The sequence below is a fragment of the Nerophis lumbriciformis genome, linkage group LG19, assembly GCF_033978685.3.
Source record: "Nerophis lumbriciformis linkage group LG19, RoL_Nlum_v2.1, whole genome shotgun sequence".
In the NCBI taxonomy this organism is placed as follows: Eukaryota; Metazoa; Chordata; class Actinopteri; order Syngnathiformes; family Syngnathidae; genus Nerophis; species Nerophis lumbriciformis.
This window is the reverse complement of record NC_084566.2, coordinates 1,860,001-1,880,651: the sequence shown is the minus strand read 5'-3', so window position 1 is coordinate 1,880,651 and position 20,651 is coordinate 1,860,001. Positions and strand designations below refer to the sequence as shown.

The following is a 20,651-nucleotide window of genomic DNA, read 5'->3' as shown; positions in this document are numbered from 1 at the left end:
AGAGCAAGGCAACGGGGGAGGAGATCACGGAGAGCGAGGTTCTGCTGGGTGTTGACATGCTGTGTGGTAACGGCTGCGACGACGTGGACTTGTCTCTTCTGTCGTGGATGCAGAACTTGGGCCACAGCGTCTTCTCCTGCGCATTTGAACAGAAGCAGCTCAACATCCACGTGGACCGCATAGTTAAACCTGCAAAAACTGGCTACGCCGATCTGCTCACGCCGCTCATCAGCAAACTGTCTCCCTACGCATCCTCCCCGATGCGCCGGCCCCAGTCGGCCGACACCTACATGTCACGCTCTTTGAACCCGGCGCTGGACGGGTTGTCCTACGGGCTGTCCGGCCAGGATAAACGAGCAAGCGGCGGGGAGGTGGCACCGGGTAAAGGTGTCTCTCCTATGTCTCACTCTTTTGCCAACTTCCACTACCCAGGGGCCGGTGGACAGAGCCTGAGCAGGAGCCTCATGATGGAGAGCTCAGACTGCCACAGCATCTTTGAGGAATCGCCTGAAACGTGGGTTCAAAGCACTCCTCTTCCCATTTTCAGCTGTCAGATCTCTTTTACTATTCATTGGTTTTGTGCTTGAAGGTCCAGGACGGAGACGCCTGTGGACAAAATGTTGAATTCTGGTGAAGCTCAGATTTCGCGTCCCGCCTCAGCTCCTGGGGAAGATGCACCAGCTGACTCTGCTGAAAGGAACGAGGTACCAAAACTTTATATTGCCACATTGACCCAAATATAAGACCGTATTTATTCTCCTTAAAAATATGTCAGAAAAAGACACATAAATATAGATCTTTGTACAAAACCCAAAACCAGTGAAGTTGGCATGTTGTGTAAATGGTAAATAAAAAAAGAATACAATGATTTGCAAATCCTTTTCAATTTATATTCAATTCAATAGACTGCAAAGACAAAATATTTAATGTTCGAACTGAGAAACTAAATGTTTTGTCAAATATTCATCAATTTAGAATTTAATGGCAGCAACACATTGCAAAACAGTTGGCACAGGGGCATTTTTACTACTGTGTTAGATGGCCTTTCCTTTTAACAACACTCAGTAAACGTTTTGGAACTGAGACACATTTTTGAAGCTTTTCAGGTGGAATTATTTCCCATTCTTGCTTGATGTACAGCTTAAGTTGTTCAACAGTCCGGGGTCTCCCTTGTGGTATTTTAGGCTTCATAATGCGCCACACATTTTCAATGGGAGACAGGTCTGGACTACAGGCAGGCCAGTCTCGTACCCGCGCTATTTTACTATGAAGCCACGCTGTTGTAACACGTGGCTTGGCATTGTCTTGCTGAAATAAGCAGGGGCGTCCATGATAACGTTGCTTTCATGGCAACATATGTTGATCCAAAACCTGTATGTATCTTTCAGCATTAATGGTGCTTCACGGGTGTGTAAGTTACCCACGCCTTGGGCACTAATACACCCCCATACCATCACAGATGCTGGCTTTTCAACTTTGCGCCTATAACCGTCCGGATGGTTCTCTTCCTTTTGGTCCGAAGGACACAGCGTCCACAGTTTCCAATTTGAAATGTGGACAACGTTGACACAACGTGCTAACTTCACTGGTTTTGGGTTTTGTAGATTATCCACAAAAACCAACAAATGATGTCCGGTAAATTCTCTCTGAGTGATTCAGATCTTTTCTTCTCATCAATCACACACACCCGTGACCTGGAGACCAGCTAAAAAAATATTGCCCATTACTACCGGTACATTGCATATATACTTACATCATGTGTATAAAACCCTAATAGAGGTGTTTGGATGTTTTTTTTAAGGGGCTCTATAGGCAGAATTGAATAGTCTCCATTGTAAATGGACTTTTGAGTTGGCTACTGTTGTCTTAAAAATATTTGTCCAAAAACAAGTGTTGAAAATATTCAGAGTTGTCTTATATTCAGGTCTGTACAATTGTTGGACCAGCAGCTGCAGTGTTGTCTTGTCCTCACTGTGTTGCCTGCAGTGACTACCTAAATATAGACGGTGGTTAATCACAGCGTGAGTCATCTTCCCACGGTGACTACAGCTTTAAACGCTTGCTGTCTCTATTTTATTGAAGATGTCATGCGGGGCTTTTGTTTACGTGTATTATTTTTTTTTTATTGTTTCTCATAAATGCATAACGCACATTCAATATACAAACATACACATACACATACTGTACATATACATTCACTGTACAAACACATATACACATTCTGTACATATACATTCATTGTACAAACACATATACACATTCTGTACATATACATCATGCACATAATCACGTTTCATCAAACATATATTAATGTTGTTGCCCTAGGGTAAACTGGGTGTAACACATGGCACACTGACAAAGCTTAACCTATTGTGACTATAACAATCTACAAGGTTAATGTAGGTTGCTTCTCTTTCTCCCCCTCCATTTTTCTGCATTCTTTCGTATCTCAAGTTATCATTACGTATATGTATTGTTGCATTTAAACAACTGTATTGTTGATAATAAAGGTAAATTATTGGTATTGTTCATTATCAACAGCGCTATTTCTATTGGTATTTGTATTGATCCATTTGTAGTGTAATAATGCTCATTGTCATTTCTGTATTATTTTTTATTTTTCGCTAACTGCTTATTTGCTATTACTTTTACCATCATATTTGTACATGTCATATTTGCTGATGTTGCTCTATTGTTGTTGTTAAATAATGATAAATGGGTTGTACTTGTATAGCGCTTTTCTACCTTCAAGGTACTCAAAGCGCTTTGACACTACTTCCACATTTACCCATTCACACACACATTCACACACTGATGGAGGGAGCTGCCATGCAAGGCGCTAACCAGCACCCATCAGGAGCAAGGGTGAAGTGTCTTGCTCAGGACACAACGGACATGACGAGGTTGGTACTAGGTGGGGATTGAACCAGGGACCCTCGGGTCGCGCACGGCCATTCTTCCACTGCGCCACGCCGTCCCGTTGTTGTTGTTTGCTGTTGTTGTTTTTGTCTCTCTGTCTAATCCCCCTCTTGTCCCCACAATTTCCCCCTCTGTCTTCTTTTTTTTTCTCTTTCTATCCCCTCCTGCTCCGGCCCGGCTAACTAAATGATAATATAAATACATTTAATAAAGTCAAATACAAATAAGGCAACAAGAGAAGTATCCTACACTTCTCTTTTGTAAAGTAAATCTGAACAGCCGAAATGGGCATCTACATCAACTATATGATTTGCCTGAGAAGCTGGACAGGACACAAAAAAAAAAAAAAGAAACGATAAATGCATAATATTTTTGGATTAAGCACCCACAATAATCGAGTGCACTTTTTTTAATTTTAAGAAACCAGCATTGTTCAGTGCATTTGTTGTTGTCTACTTCCTGTTGCTTTTCATGGCCAAAACCAGGTACTACGAGATACCATTTTTAGTACCTCGTCAGCCAGAACCCCAAGCTAACTGAAGCGATACCATATGGTTGTTGTAAACCACTACTAGTCTCTCATTAGTCCAGTAACTTTGGAGGATACATACGTTAGAATGATAAAACTAAACACATGTTAATGTAAATGTTAGCTTACCCCGTTGTTGTGCCTTACTATATAAAACCCAAAACCAGTGAAGTTGGCACGTTGTGTAAATGGTAAAAAAAAACAATACAATGATTTGCAAATCCTTTTCAACTTATATTCAATTGAATAGACTGCAAAGACAAGACATTTAATGTTCGAACTTAGAAACATAATTTTATTTTGCAAATAATCCTTAACTTAGAATTTAGTGGCAGCAACACATTGCAAACAAGTTGGCACAGGGGCATTTTTACCACTGTGTTACATGGTCTTTCCTTTTAACAACACTCAGTAAATGTTTGGGAACTGAGGAGACACATTTTTGAAGCTGTTCAAATGGAATTGTTTCCCATTCTTGCTTGATGTACAGCTTAAGTTGTTCAACAGTCCGGGGTCTCCGTTGTGGTATTTTAGGCTTCATAGTGCGCCACACATTTTCAATGGGAGACAGGTCTGGACTACAGCAGGCCAGTCTAGTACCCGCACTCTTTTACTACGAAGCCACGCTGTTGTAACACGTGCAGAATGTGGCTTGGCATTGTCTTGCCGAAATAAGCAGGGGTGTCCATGAAAAAGACGTTGCTTGGATGGCAACATATGTTGCTCCAAAACCTGTATGTATCTTTCAGCATTAATGGTGCCTTCACAAATGTGTAAGTTACCCATGCCTTGGGAACTATTACACCCTCATACCATCACAGATGCTAGCTTTTGAACTTTACACCTATAACAGTCCGGATGGTTCTTTTACACTTTGGTCCGGAGGACACAACGTCCACAGTTTCCAAAAACAATTTGAAATGTGGACTTGTCAGACCACAGAACATTTTTCCACTTTGCATCAGTCCATCTTAGATGAGCTCGGGCCCAGCGAAGCCGCGGCGTTTCTGGTTCTGGCTGTGGCTTTGCATAGCAGAGTTTTAACTTGCACTTACAGATGTAGCGACCAACTGTAGTTACTGACAGTGGTTTTCTGAAGTGTTCCTGAGCCCATGTGGTGATATCCTTTACACACTGATGTCGCTTTTTGATGCAGTATCGCCTGAGGGATCCAAGGTCATGGCATTCAATGTTGGTTTTAGGCCTTGCAGTGATTTCTCCAGATTCTCTGAACCTTTTGATGATATAACAGACCGTAGATGGTCAAATCCCTAAATTATTTGCAATAGGTTGTTGAGAAATGTTGTTCTTAAACTGTTAAACAATTTGCTCACGCATTTGTTCACAAAGTGGTGACCCTCGTCCCATCCTTGTTTGTGAATGACTGAGCATTTCATGGAAGCTGCTTTTATACCCAATCATTTTGAAACATGTTGCAGGCATCAAATTCAAATTGAGCAAATAATTGCAAAAAATAACAAAGTTTACCAGTTCGAACATTAAGTATCTTGTCTTTGCAGTCTATTCAATTGAATTTAGGTTGAAAATGATTTGCAAATCATTGTATTTCTGTTTTTATTTACCGTTTACACAATGTGCCAACTTCACTGGTTTTGGGGTTTGTACACTTTGCTCCCCTTCAATAAAATGTGTCCACTTACTATTCCGCATTCCTCTCCATTGTCACAGTATTGCAATACTATTTGATATGGAAAACAACCACCCTAAACAGGAATTTACCCCTCCCCTGGCCTGCTGCCCTACACTCACACTGGTCTGCAATCTGCATGCATTCAGACATTTGTGTGCCATTACTTCATTACACAATTCTGTAATATTGCAAATGCAGCAAAACATGTTGCAGTGCATATTGAGAGATATTACTGACATTATGTTTTCTGTAAACACAGTATTAACCCAGGATCTGCGTCAGTGTGCGTTTTCTGGGCTTGGGGTGCAGTAGAGTGCGAAGTTGATGCTTAGCTCCCCCTTTCCCCTGCTGTCACCCTGGAGACAAACAGAGGAGCCCTATGGGACATTGTGTGATCATCAGACCCCCTCCCCCACCACCTGCACCAAACCAAGCCTCTTGTTCTAGCCCATTCCAAAGCTGGCAGAGGGCCACATGCTCTCCTTTTTTTCCCAAGCTGAAGACAGACAGGAAAAGTTTGCTTGTCCTCAGATTCCCTTCTCTGAAGTCTATTAACAGATTTATTTGTAGACAAACAAAAATAGGTTAATAGTATGTTTCATTTAGTAAAGCGTCACTTTCTACAATGTTTTGTTGTGCATGTGTGCGGAATTTCTGTGTCCATTCATCTAGAACAGAAACACATGTTAACTCAGGGGCCAAATTGAGGAACATCTATTCTAAAGTGGGCCTGACTGGTAAAATCATGGCATAATAACTTAAAAATAAATACAACTTCAGTTTGTTTTACTTTGATCAAAAATAAAACAATCACATTCTGAAAATATAAATATTACAAATAATCCTCTTGACAAAACACTTCAAGTTAGTTGAAAATTCTGAGAAATAATTGGTGCTGTTTTAAAAAGCCAACAATGGACAAAATGAATTTAGACTTCATTTTAATGTATCTACAAAGCCATTAAACTTTTAAGTCACAGCCTATCTGGGAGTGAACAAAATGCAAAATTGATAATAAATAGTAAAAACTCTTCTAGGTCTCAAGTACCTCATTTGTCAATTTCACATATTAATCCTGGGCTAAGCCAATAAAGCATACAAACGGAGGTAGAAACTATTCAAGAGGGTTGAATTACACTTGGCGTCCACTTTCCTCATTTTTGACAGAGATATTTTGAGTTAATGACGGTGCCAAAGCACGTTATCTTTGAAGCAGAAAACTTAAACAGGCAGCTTTTAAGTTTCATTTATGTCGAGGTGGAGGAGCCTCAGCCAGTCTTTACTGTGTACCTCTTGTTTGGCATACTTGCCTAACAGAATTGCTATTGCGACATCCAGTGGACACATTCAGAACAGCAGTTTCTTTCATGAAAAATTGCAGCTCATTTTTATACTTGACAAACTTATCTCGTGGGACGGGATTAAACCTGTAGGGCTGTACGTTTGACACTCCTAATCAAAAAGCATATTTGTGAGGTCAGAGGTAGCTTATGTTTTTTTCTTACCTGAGAGAACCGAGGCGGAGCTTGGATTATCCCTACACAATGTAGCCTTTGAATCATGTTCGACAAGGGTTGCTGCAGCCTTCCTCACATGTGAACATGCTTTTGTGCTCCATTAAGTCTTATAAGCATTCCTCTATGACCATTCATTCCTGTGTCATTTATAAAGTATGAATGTTATGTTTCTACCTGCAGCTGTGGGACTCCACGGAGAAGTACGAGGAGTTTTATCGTCAGCGCCTGCGTGTGCAGCAGCACCTGGAGCAGAAGCAGCAGCAGAGGCAGATGTATAAGCAGATGCTGCTGGAGGGAGGAGTGCAGCAGGAGCCACCGCCCGATGACATGCAGCACAGCCTCACAGAGAAGTTCCTCAACAAGTAAGAAGAACACTTGACAGTTGATGAGCATCCGTCGGACTAGAGCAGGGACATGTTTTTGTCCCATGTGGCTTCCCCCGCAAAAACACACACCTCCCCCGGTGGACAGTCCACCATCTGCGCAAACCAACAGACTGGCGGCCACACTCATTGACATAATGAACATTTCCCCAGAGAATGCATGTATTATTCACATGGTGCGCTGATTCTCATTCAGTTCACTTGTATTCATGTGTCGACAAAGCACTACAATATTAAGGCACTTTTCATTCAATTCAGGCCAAGCACCACATACTAGTACTAAAAACACAAAATAATCCACAAAGTAAGCAGTAGGTCTGCTTATACACAAAGCAATGTTTTGTCGCCGCCTTGCACAATAGGAAAAACAGAATAAGTTAGAATAAGCCTCAGTAAAGGAAACATTGTTGTAGTTGTACAATGAAGTAATGACATAAGGCAGAGGTGTCAAATCGCAGTTATGTTTGACCACAGGGCCGCTTCTAACAGTGAATACTATTATTACACAATTTTTTAATGCATTTTATAAGTAGAGTTTCTAAAACTTAAATGTAAAAAAAATATGGTAAGTTGCAATAATTTCACCTCAAAATTTAGTGTATATTACTGGAAATGGAAAAACAGTACTGCTGTTTTTATGGTTTAAAAAGGGCAGCTCAATTGCCAGAATTTTTCTGTAAGATTTGTTTTTTTACTGTAAATTTTAAAAAAAAAACTGCATTTTTACAGGACGATTTTGGCACCAATTTTGGTGTATTATTGTAAATGCCAAAACAGCACCACAGTTTATTACAGTAAAACAAGTACTGTTTTTTTCATTTAGAGAAAAATGCTGTAAAAACCAAAGTAAATTTCACAATTTTACCATGAAATCTATTGCTAATTTTACATTGGAATTGGATGGATAACTTGCTTTGAAATAATTATAATTAGTATTTATTTCTATTTAAAAAATGGTTTGAATGTTTGATAATATATTTTTGCATAATTAGACAATATTTAAATTAACATAATTTGCGGTTACATGGAGTACATTTTTTTTTCTCTCCCAAAATAGAAATAAATAATACATTTAGTAAGAAAAGTTACAGCACTTTATTGATGCATATTATTTCCAGGCTTTCGAGAGCCAAGTAAAATGAAGTGGCGGGCCACATGTGGCCCCTGGGCCTTGAGTTTGACACCTGTGGCATAAGGAAACATAGTTAAGCACAGTGGATGTGGGCAGGGGGAGAACTGTGGAGGTAATGGTGCATAAGTATGGTACAATAGAGCTAATCCAGTGTGAGTGCATGCTTAATTTAACTTTTATCCTTGGCTCCTTAAGTGTATTTACCCACCCTAATAACAGCACACGATCCTCATTAGCCATGTGGTGTCATTATTAGAAAGAGTATCAGTATTGTGTGATATGTGTCCCCAGGTCCATCCAGAAGCTGGAGGAACTAAACCTGGGCAGGGAGAGTTTAGGAGACGAGGTCAAGTCTTTGGCCGAGCAGTGTAACGGCAACCCGCCTTCTTCAGAGTGCAACAACAACCCTCCATCCTCCACTCCGGAGCACGACAGGAGCCAAAGGAGCGACGTGCTCAGCAGCACACCACAACAGCAAGCAGTGGGAGGCCGTGCAGTCCCAGCCCCGAGTGAATCCCCCGTCATCTCACATAGGTCGGCGTCATGCCTTGGTTCTGGGCACAGGGTTCACAGCCAAACTCAATTGAAACACTTTCTGTTTTATATCTTCGACAGTGCGCAGAATCACAAGGCTGGCTCACACGGTGACTCCCCAGGATCAATGTCTCGCAGTAAAGAGGTGTGTTGAGACTAATAGTCCACAATGTACTGAAGAATAGAAGTAGTTGTATTCCATAGCCATTATGTTTTTCTTCAAACATTGTGGTAAGAAAACAGTGTGGGTCAATCCTTAGTTAGCTCTCATATTTGCTGTAAGCAAGAGATGCATTCTTTTAAACCAGTCCTTCTCAAATAGTGGGGTGGGCCCTCCAGGGGTTTGGGGGGTGCAGTGCAATGCCAGTGGGAGTGCATGTGACCTTTGGGATCATGCTTTTATTTTGGCTGTACTAGAATATGACAAAGCGTATGTAGCACTGAACTTCACTGTGACTGTGGTGGGAGACGAGGAAAGACCAATGTGTTGTTTAAAAGGGATACACTGTTATGCAGAGGGGTACTTATAAAAATTCTATAGAGAAATTATACTATTTATAGTCTCGGTCGGAGAGTGGGGGGCGTGAAATATTTTCTTGTTCTTTTGGGGGGGCGTAACAAAAGATTCTTGAGAACCAGAGTCTTAAAAAGGCCAAACAACATAAACATAACATCAATGAAATGTCACATTAATACAAGCCACGGTTGTATATAGATGACCAGTGATGTTGTGACAACTCGGCATGAAGGAAGTTGGGAGGCACTTTATTGAAACCCAACTTTGTCTACAGACCACACATTCCGTCCTTCACAATAAAAGCGCTACACATTACATTCAGGCTGACTGCACTAAACAAAATAAGGGTCTCAGAAAAGTAGCTTACATTACTTTTAACTAATCACTATAAATGTAACGGTATTGTTTTAATTAACTTTTATCTTCATCCTCATGCAAATGATCGATTCAGGAGACATGAGGTGTTGTGTTTTCTAAATGAGTGTTAAAATAGTGTGCCACCTTAAAGGGGAACTGCACTTATTGGGGGATTTTGCCTCTTGTTCCGAATCATTATGAAAGACATAACGACAGATTTTTTTTTTAATGCATTCTAAATATTAAATAAATGCTATCAAAAGTCTGCTTACAATGGAGACTATTCAATTCTGCCTATAGAGCCCCTTAAAAAAACATCCAAACACCTCTATTAGGGTTTTATATACATGATGTAAGTATATATGCAATGTAGTAATGGCTACATTTATAACAGTTAATATTTACATATTTTGATCATTTTGAAACATACCGGTACACGGCGCATTTCAAAAACGCATCACGACAATTGCTTTTCTTTTTTTCTTCATCACTGATTTCTCTGCTCATTGCCAACAAACATAATAAAACATCACTTACTGTACTAGGCCTGCTCTTATTAGGATGGCGACTGCTAGGATGTTCATATATTCCCATTTAGATGGAGAATGTCTCCTAATCCTAGCAAAGAAGCGGGGGGTGAAAAAGCTCTTTTCGTGTTGTTCTCGCCAGCTCCAGCTCATATATGGCTGTCAAACTTGTCGGAGTACCTACTGAGACGTCTTCTGTCCAGGTGAGATACATGATTTGTGATCTAGAATAAACTTACAGAGAGCAAGGAAGTGAGGAAGCAGCTGATAAGTCGATGATGTAAACATAGGCACACACGGAAGTGATCACGGCGGCGCTCTAAAAATGTTGTCTGCGTTAGCGTTTATAATAACAATATCACTAATACTTGATTAATATTCAAGTCACGAAATGTAAATACAGTATTGTTGGCGCTTTTTGAATGGTTATTTATCTAATTTTATGGGCAGAAAAATGGACCTCCCATTGGCTCTGCTGTAAGCGGACTTTTGTTTACGTTTATTTCATATTTAGAAGTCATAAAAAAAAAATCCATCCGTCATGTCTTTCATAATTATTGTGAACAATAGGCGAAATTCCAATAAAGTGCAGTTCGCCTTTAAAATAAATCCTGTTTAGGTATTTTGCACATAACAGTTTTATTGTTTTTGCACTGTTGCTGTTTGAGCTCAGTACTAAATTATGCTGCAACATTTATGAACAATTACATCTAAAAAATATATATTATCGTACAACATACCAAGAGATTCCCAGTCCTACTTTTGTCCTCTGACAGGGTGACAAGGAAAAAAGCTTGTTTGTGCCAGTACACACTCTAGAAGACACTCAGGCCATCCGTGCGGTCGCCTTCCACCCCTCAGGGGCGCTCTACGCCGTTGGCTCAAACTCCAAAACGCTTCGAGTCTGCGCTTATCCAGAAACCCTGAACCCAAGGTAAGGGCACCAGACTGATGGACCAGACTTGATTATTATTTCTCTCCTTTTTAATTCATCTGCTCCTCTGTTTTGTCAGTGGTTCAAGTCCAGTGAAGCAGCCGGTGGTCCGCTTTAAAAGGAACAAACACCACAAAGGGTCCATCTACTGCGTGGCCTGGAGCCACTGTGGGCAGCTGCTGGCGACAGGATCCAACGACAAATATGTCAAAGTTCTTCCTTTTAGTGCGGAGACATGCAACGCTACAGGTTAGCACCTTTTTAAAAGTTTGACTTAATTTTTAAACCCACAGTAACACACACAATGCTGTAAAGACAGTATTGAATGATAGCAATAACCCTCTACAGCACATCATGATATCTGTGTCTCCAAAAACACAACACATACTGCAGTTATGATCCGATATTGATATCTGTCGGATATCAGCTACAACGGTAGCTAGCAAGCCAAATACTAGAGTCCGTGAACATTGCTCCAAATTATGGATTTTGTGTTGATTTATTGTGCATACAAAAGTAAACATTGACATGTGACATGAAAAACAAGGCAGTAGCTAAAGACCCCGTTTGTCCCCTCTTTTATCGCATAGGAAAAACCCACCAGGTAAACAGCTGACTAAGAATGAAATAGCAATAAACAGTTAGGCTCTACAGCAGGGGTGCCCAAATTGCGGCCTGTGACTGGTTTGTCTTTGGCCCTAGGAACATTACATTAAAAAACACTAGCAAACGTTGGGAAAACAGCAAGAGGCACAATGAGAACAAAAACTAAATGTTGACATTATCCAACAATAACAACACAAAACTTGAAACAACAACAACAAATTAAATATGTTCATATATATATATATATATATATATATATATATATATACATACATATACACATATATATATATATATATATATATATATATATGTTATATATATATATACATATACACATATATGTATATATATGTTATATATATATCTATGTTATATATATAAAACATAGATATACAGTATATAACATAGATATATATATATAACATATATACACATATATGTTATATATATATATATGTTATATATCTATATATCCATCCATCCATCCATCCATCCATCCATCTTCTTCCGCTTATCCGAGGTCGGGTCGCGGGGGCAGCAGCCTAAGCAGGGAAGCCCAGACTTTCCTCTCCCCAGCCACTTCGTCCAGCTCCTCCCGGGGGATCCCGAGGCGTTCCCAGGCCAGCCGGGAGACATAGTCTTCCCAACGTGTCCTGGGTCTTCCCCGTGGCCTCCTACCGGTCGGACGTGCCCGAAACACCTCCCGAGGGAGGCGTTCGGGTGGCATCCTGACCAGATGCCCGAACCACCTCATCTGGTTCCTCTCGATATGGAGGAGCAGCGGCTTTACTTTGAGTTCCCCCCGAATGACAGAGCTTCTCACCCTATCTCTAAGGGAGAGCCCCGCCACCCGGCGGAGGAAACTCATTTCGGCCGCTTGTACCCGTGATCTTGTCCTTTCGGTCATGACCCAAAGCTCATGACCATAGGTGAGGATGGGAACGTAGATCGACCGGTAAATCGAGAGCTTTGCCTTCTGGCTCAGCTCCTTCTTCACCACAACGGATCGATACAGCGTCCGCATTACTGAAGATGCCGCACCGATCCGCCTGTCGATCTCACGATCCACTCTTCCCTCACTCGTGAACAAGACTCCGAGGTACTTGAACTCCTCCACTTGGGGCAAGATCTCCTCCCCAACCCGGAGATGGCACTCCACCCTTTTCCGGGCGAGAACCATGGACTCGGATTTGGAGGTGCTGATTCCCATCCCAGTCGCTTCACACTCGGCTGCGAACCGATCCAGTGAGAGCTGAAGATCTTGGCCAGATGAAGCCATCAGGACCACATCATCTGCAAAAAGCAGAGACCTAATCCTGCAGCCACCAAACCAGATACCCTCAACGCCCTGACTGCGCCTAGAAATTCTGTCCATAAAGGTCTTATTGTGGCGGTCCGCTCCCTGTATAATCGGTGTCAGAGCTTGGTCCGCATTGCCGGCAGTAAGTCGGACACGTTTCCAGTGAGGGTTGGACTCCGCCAAGGCTGCCCTTTGTCACCGATTCTGTTCATATCTATATATATAACATATATATATATATATAACATAGATATATATATAACATAGATATATATAACATATATATACATATATGTGTATGTTATATATATATATATATATATATATATATATATATATATATATATACATCATAGATATATATATATCATAGATATATATAATTAACTTAGAATTTCATGGCTGCAACACGTGCCAAAGTAGTTGGGAAAGGGCATGTTCTTTTAACAACACTCAATAAACGATTGGGAACTGAGGAAACTAATTGTTGAAGCTTTGAAAGTGGAATTCTTTCCCATTCTTGTTTTATGTAGAGCTTTAGTTGTTCAACAGTCCGGGGTCTCCGCTGTTGTATTTTACGCTTCATAATGCGCCACACATTTTCGATGGGAGACAGGTCTGGACTGCAGGCGGGCCAGGAAAGTACCCGCACTCTTTTTTTACGAAGCCACGCTGTTGTAACACGTGCTGAATGTGGCTTGGCATTGTCTTGCTGAAATAAGCAGGGGCGTCCATGAAAAAGACAGCGCTTAGATGGCAACATATATTGTTCCAAAACCTGTATGTACCTTTCAGCATTAATGGTGCCTTCACAGATGTGTAAGTTACCCATACCTTGGGCACTAATGCACCCCCATACCATCACAGATGCTGGCTTTTGAACTTTGCGTCGATAACAGTCTGGATGGTTCGCTTCCCCTTTGGTCCAGATGACACGATGTTGAATATTTCCAAAAACAATTTGAAATGTGGACTCGTCAGACCACAGAACACTTTTCCACTTTGCATGAGTCCATCTTAGATGATCTCGGGTCCTGAGAAGCCGGTGGCGTTTCTGGATGTTGTTGATAAATGGCTTTCGCTTTGCATAGTAGAGCTTTAACTTGCACTTACAGATGTAGCAACAAACTATTTAGTGACAGTGGTTTTCTGAAGTGTTCCTGAGCCCATGTGGTGATATCCTTTAGAGATTGATGTCGGTTTTTGATACAGTGCTGTCTGAGGGATTGAAGGTCACGGTCATTCAATGTTGGTTTCCGGCCATGCCGCTTACGTGGAGTGATTTCTCCAGATTCTCTGAACCTTTTGATGATATTATGGAGCGTAGATGTTGAAATCCCTAAATTTCTTGCAATTGCACTTTGAGAAACGTTGTTCTTAAACTGTTTGACTATTTGCTCACGCAGTTGTGGACAAAGGGGTGTACCTCGCCCCATCCTTTCTTGTGAAAGACTGAGCATTTTTTGGGAAGCTGTTTTTATACCCAATCATGGCACCCACCTGTTCCCAATTAGCCTGCACACCTGTGGGATGTTCCAAATAAGTGTTTGATGAGCATTCCTCAACTTTATCAGTATTTATTGCCACCTTTCCCAACTTCTTTGTCACGTGTTGCTGGCATCAAATTCTAAAGTTAATGATTATTTGCAAGAAAAAAAAGTTTATCAGTTTGAACATTAAATATGTTGTCTTTGTAGCATATTCAACTGAATATGGGTTGAAAATGATTTGCAAATCATTGTATTCCGTTTATATTTACATCTAACACAATTTCCCAACTCATATGGAAACGGGGTTTGTATATAACAATATTCATTGTGATATTTAATACTAATACTATATGTCTGTATACTGTAATATATAACAATATTCACTGTGATACAAATGCTTCTATTGATGTTTCATGCTGGTGTGATAGTACTGTACAGTAAAACATAACCATGCAGTATCGATTTGACATTTGTATAAAGTGACTTGATTGACTATGTGGACAACTAACAATCGACAAATTAATATTATTTTCATTGAATGGGACAATCTATTGAATGTTCTGAACTTCTGCTTCCATGCCAGTGTTGTATTGATAAGAAAAAAGCTGTGTGGTTGCAACTTCCCAGAGACTTTATGAACAGCACCTCTGCTGGCTGTAGCCATGTACTGCACCTGCTGAGGACCATACAGCTGAGTCGAGTACCTAAGTGTTTCTGGTGTGTCCCCACAGGCCCAGACTTGGAGTTCAGTATGCACGACGGCACCATCCGGGACTTGGCCTTCATGGAGGGCCCAGAAAGCGGCGGCGCCATCTTGATCAGTGCTGGTGCAGGAGATTGTAACATCTACACCACCGACTGTCAGCGAGGACAAGGCCTGCACGCCCTGAGTGGACACACAGGTGACTACACACACTCCTGATGTAAATATGTGTGACATGTGACCTTTACGTGTGCAGGTCACATCCTGTCTCTCTACACCTGGGGAGGATGGATGATAGCGTCGGGCTCCCAAGATAAGACGGTGCGCTTCTGGGACATCAGAGTGCCCAGCTGTGTGCGAGTGGTGGGCACCGCCTTCCACGGCTCCGGTACAATAACTCCACTACTTTTCTACGTGCACTAGGAAGGGGATTCTTTTGTCTTGGTTTACCTGACACGTGAACCGTGACAAATTTGGGGGGTGCACTATCTTCCTTAGCCACCAGATGGCAGTGGAGTGTTGATTGTTTTGATTCACAACTCCCATCCGTCCCCAACAGGCAGTCCCGTCGCCTCGGTGGCAGTTGACCCGAGCGGGCGTCTCCTGTCGACAGGACAGGAGGACAGCGCCTGCATGCTGTACGACATCAGAGGCGGGCGCATCGTGCAGGTGTATCGGCCTCACAGCAGCGACGTGCGCTCAGTCAGGTTCTCGCCCGGTGCACATTACCTGCTCACGGGGTCCTACGACGCCAAGGTGGTGGTCACCAACCTGCAAGGTAAATCTTACTGGATGATGATGATCACCTTCTCATTTCTACGGGCCGCACACGTCCTCATCTGAACCTTTCATTTGTGGCCCTCAGTTGTGGCCCCGAAGGTTAAGAATCATTTGGTTGTTTTAGGTCCTAACGTTGGTCGCTATGATCAGATCAGATCAGATATCTATCAAATTTGAAGCAGGTGAATCAGAAAGACCAGCAACACAAAATCTTCAAGTAGGGTTGTACGGTATACCGGTACTAGTATAGTATCACAGTACTAATTAGGGATGTCCGATAATGGCTTTTTGCCGATATTCCGATATTGTCCAACTCTTTAATTACCGATACCGATATCAACCGATATATATACAGTCGTGGAATTAACACATTATTATGCCTAATTTGGACAACCAGGTACGGTGAAGATAAGGTTGTTTTTTTTTAAATTAATAAAATAAGATAAATAAATTTAAAAACATTTTCTTGAATAAAAAAGAAAGTAAAACAATATAAAAACAGTTACATAGAAACTAGTAATTAAAGAAAATGAGTCAAATTAACTGTTAAAGGTTAGTACTATTAGTGGACCAGCAGCACGCACAATCATGTGTGCTTACGGACTGTATCCCTTGCAGACTGTATTGATATATATTGATATATAATGTAGGAACCAGAATATTAATAACAGAAAGAAACAACCCTTTTGTGTGAATGAGTGTGAATGGGGGAGGGAGGTTTTTTGGGTTGGTGCACTAATTGTAAGTGTATCTTGTGTTTTTTATGTTGATTTAATTAAAAAAAAACGATACCGATTAAAAAAACAAAAAACGATGTCGATAATTTCCGATATTACATTTTAACGCATTTATCGGCCGGTAATATCGGCAGGCCGATATTATCGGACATCCCTAGTACTAATCAATCAAAAACGGTACTATGCTGTTTGAAAAGTACCGTTTCCCGAGCATACGGCACATCGTTACATCATGACATTGCTGATTTTACAAGCAGAGGAGCATGTTCGGCAGCGCACACACGGAGTACTTACAAGCAGACACAGTGTGTAGACAGAAAAGAGAGAATGGACGCATTTTGGCTTAAAAACTAAAGATAAAGGTGAAGTTATAACACTGAAACACCCTCAGGAAGAGGTGCTTTAAGACATGGCTAGCTAGTTAGCAGCTAATGTCCGTTGGCAGTGTTTTAGCTACTTCTAAATCACTAATCCTCGCCTCCATGGCGAGAAATAAAGTACGTTTCTTACAAGTATCATTATCACTGCAGGACGAGGAATAGCTAAACATGCTTCACTACACACCGTAGGATACAATAGCTCACCGGCGGCACAATGTAAACAAATGCCATGGGTGGATCTACACCTGACATCCACTGTAATGATACCAAGTACAATAGCGTATCTAGTCGATACTACTATGATTACATCGATATTTTTTATCGTCACAAAATCTTTAGACAGTTTGAGAATCACTGGTCTGTACATCAACTTGCTCCTTTTAGAAGATTTATCAGTTCTTTGATGTCCAAACGGAACACGACGGTTAAGTGTCCCGGCCTGCAGCGGACTTTTGTGTTTAAGTGCCGCCCCCTGCTGACAGAAATGTATAAATGATGTTGATCATGTGTTGTCCAAGGTGACCTGACCAAGCAGCTGCCTCTGACTGTGGTGGGCGAGCACGGTGACAAGGTGATCCAGTGTCGATGGCACACCGACGACCTGTCCTTTCTGTCATCCTCCGCCGACCGCACCGTCACACTGTGGACTCACAACCCATAAGTACACACACACACACAACCCATAATTACACGTACACACCCGTTTGAACACACAACTGCTTCTGGATCTCACCCAACACATGAAAAGCACATGTTGCACACTGCATCTGTTGTCACGGCAACAGGCACAAAACACTGGAGCGCTCATCACTGGGTCACACACACACATACATTTTGAGCCACACACATTATTAGACTCACACAAATGCACACACATACATTTTGAGAATCACACACACACACACGTCACAACAGGTTGCATGTGCGTTGAACAAACAGGACCGAGCTTTTTTCCGTCATCACGGTGCCTTTCTTCAAATTATTTTAATGCCACATTCCATCTTGATGTTCCGCTTCCGCCGGCTGCTTTGGTTTGGGACTGGTGTTAAGTCCCTCTCTTAATCCACAACAGCCTTTCTAACTCCGCTGTTGCTCTTTCAAATGTTTCAAAAGTGAATAATCAGTGTTGTTTTCTCTTCTAAGCCATTGCAATGACAGATTGTGTTTAAAGGGAATGCAGTTTTTTGCTGCTGTTCTAAGGTAAAACCAGTAGGGGGCAGTAGTTAAATTGTATGCACAGGCAATGGAATTGTTCACATATTTATTTTACAGCCAGTATTTAATGCACTTTTTTTCAACTTAGTTTCATTTTTGAAAAACATGTTTTAACAAATAACACCAAACTAATACATAATTTGTCCTATTTATTTATTTTTAGTTGTAATTGTACAGATTTTGAAATGCTGGTGGCTGATGTATCGACCTGATACTTTGGTTTTATTTAACTTAAGCTAACTGATGTTAAATAAAGTGTCTTTTAACCAGGCTGCCTTGCTGTTTTTTGTCCAAATGGGTCCAAAAAAGCCAGTTAGTAGCAGTGAGGTATTTATTCAGTACAAATTAGTTACTGTATAAATTGTTAATATCATTCTTTACACAATATGTTGGACGTATTTTTTTTTTTATACCAAACTATAAAATCCATGAAGAGCTAGGTGAAAAAGGACAAGAGTTAGACTCACAAGAAACATAAAAAGTGAAATGACACTCATGGAGTACAACAAGGTCCCTGATAGCTGAGAGTGCAAAGTCGTTGGTTCCACAAACAAACAAACAAACAAACATGATGATGTCACGTCTAAGTGCTTCGCTCTGCAGGCGCAGGCAACGTAACTCGCTGCTCGTCCATCCGTTTGGCCTGCGAGCGCATGATGAGGCTGAAGAAGTCCTCGTCCGGCACTGTGGGTCCTCGCGCTGGAGGAGGCGGAGGTGCACAGCGCTGGTCGTCCAAACGAGAACCCTAACAGTGTCAGAGTGAGACATCCTGTTAGAGAAAGAAGGAAACAAACTTTGACTTGTCCCACCTGACACTTGACCAGCATGTCGAAGAAGTCTTCATCAGGCTCCGCGTTGTCAGCGTTGGCCATCAGGTGGCTGAGCACCGCCTGGTTGCTGTTCTGGTTGAGTCTGAGGCCTGGGAGGCTACCGCCTGCAGCTGAGGAATCCTCTAACCGCCGACTTTGGGCCCCTGACATGTTGGTGGACTCAGACACAGCTGCACGTCACACAAGGTGAGAGGAGTTCAATGCGGCTCTTGTTGACATGTGCCATCATTATACAACAATATTATTGCCCATTTCTTTCACGTGTGGACACCAGGAGGTAGTCCTAAATCCCTTTGGAATCTGATCTTTTCACATGTGACTGCAGTCTAAACGCAATGTGACCTGAATGTGACTTTTTCGTCAGCTTTATTTAAGACGACCGAAATTTCGGTGCATCAATTATCAATATTGTACAAATAATATACTATATGTAATACATGAATATATATTGTGATTCTGAAGAAATAGCAATTGTTTAAGGACCGGAATTTGCTTACATGTGAGTTTAAAATAAATCAACATGTCCATGTCTCCTCTACTTATCAGCCATAAAAAGATTACAACACTCCCAAATATATTACATTATATACATCCATTTATATTACTTTAATTTCACCTCAAAAAACACTAATTTCTAAGGTGTTACGACTTATTTTATTTTGTAGTAGTAGTGACTTCCTCTCGGTCAACTTCTTTTGTTTTCACTTTATCGAAGTGCACATGCAAGTGTCGTCGGGGCCACATTGGGGCCTGTGCGTGTTTACACTGGAGTCTGATAAAGATCACATGTTACTGCTGGAAAAAATGTGATTTGGGCCACATTGGCCTGCAGTGTAAAACATTGAGAATATCATGTTGGTTGTTAGAAACCATTCAATTGCAAGACACATTAGCAGGTGGCTGTTTCATGAAAAGCTCCACAAAAACATTGATTACTCCAAAGAAGGAAAAGGGAGACCGGGTGTTTGTGCTTCTGTGTGTGAAGTCTTCATCTCTTGTTTAGCACTTCAAGTCGTGCTGCTGGCTGGATCTTCTTATCACTCAGCTTCTAAAACTTGCAGCTCAGACTTTATATGTATGTGTATATTTATATTCAGGCTCAAAAATATAAGGTTCTGGATCATCATTTGTCTCAAAGTAGTGGTTGTTGGCTCTCACAAAGTCTGCATTGATTAGTGGTGTTCTTGTTGTTGAAGGGAAAAACAAATGTGATGCATCTGTGACAATAATACGCCACCATATGCTTAAAATGATCAAAAAATGTAAATATGACATGTTATTATGAATGTTGCTACATTACATATATACTTACATCGTGTTTATCCAATTAGCTCCGTTGTTAGCTGACTTTTGATAGCTTTTATTTAGGAGTTAGAATGCATAAAAAAGTGTGTTTTTGTCTCACATAAGAATTGTGAATCAGGCAAGAATCCAAAGAAAGTGCAGTTCCCCTTCTGTTCAATTGTGAGTGACTTAGTGGATTATTATGACTGCTTTTTATTTATTTGTATTCTGCAATGCGGTGTTTCTCATCAATAACTGGGGCATTCATCATATGACTCCAGCTTGTGTATGAGAAACAGCACGGTGTGATTTGACTTTGGATT

The 20,651-nt window shown here is 41.1% G+C and overlaps 2 protein-coding genes across 4 annotated transcripts in view; one reads left to right on the top strand and one right to left on the bottom strand.

The window, feature by feature from the left end:
• Positions 1-18,277, top strand: part of wdr47a (WD repeat domain 47a) — a 32,997-nt gene extending 14,720 nt beyond the window's left edge. For both annotated transcript variants that reach the window (XM_061979749.1, XM_061979747.2), the window contains exons 7-17: positions 3-514; positions 590-704; positions 6,797-6,978; positions 8,423-8,665; positions 8,747-8,810; positions 10,843-11,000; positions 11,080-11,249; positions 15,131-15,301; positions 15,359-15,490; positions 15,662-15,880; positions 17,518-18,277. In XM_061979749.1, the coding sequence (XP_061835733.1) occupies positions 3-514; positions 590-704; positions 6,797-6,978; positions 8,423-8,665; positions 8,747-8,810; positions 10,843-11,000; positions 11,080-11,249; positions 15,131-15,301; positions 15,359-15,490; positions 15,662-15,880; positions 17,518-17,660 (2,109 nt within the window). In that variant the 3' untranslated portion in view covers positions 17,661-18,277. The remainder of the gene's footprint in view (positions 1-2; positions 515-589; positions 705-6,796; positions 6,979-8,422; positions 8,666-8,746; positions 8,811-10,842; positions 11,001-11,079; positions 11,250-15,130; positions 15,302-15,358; positions 15,491-15,661; positions 15,881-17,517) is intronic.
• A 5-nt stretch (positions 18,278-18,282) lies between these two features.
• Positions 18,283-20,651, bottom strand: part of gpsm2 (G protein signaling modulator 2) — a 19,123-nt gene continuing 16,754 nt past the window's right edge. For both annotated transcript variants that reach the window (XM_061979750.1, XM_061979751.1), the window contains 2 exons: positions 19,024-19,214; positions 18,283-18,959 (listed from right to left, as the gene is read on the bottom strand). In XM_061979750.1, coding sequence (XP_061835734.1) covers positions 18,798-18,959; positions 19,024-19,214 — 353 coding nt within the window. In that variant the 3' untranslated portion in view covers positions 18,283-18,797. The remainder of the gene's footprint in view (positions 18,960-19,023; positions 19,215-20,651) is intronic.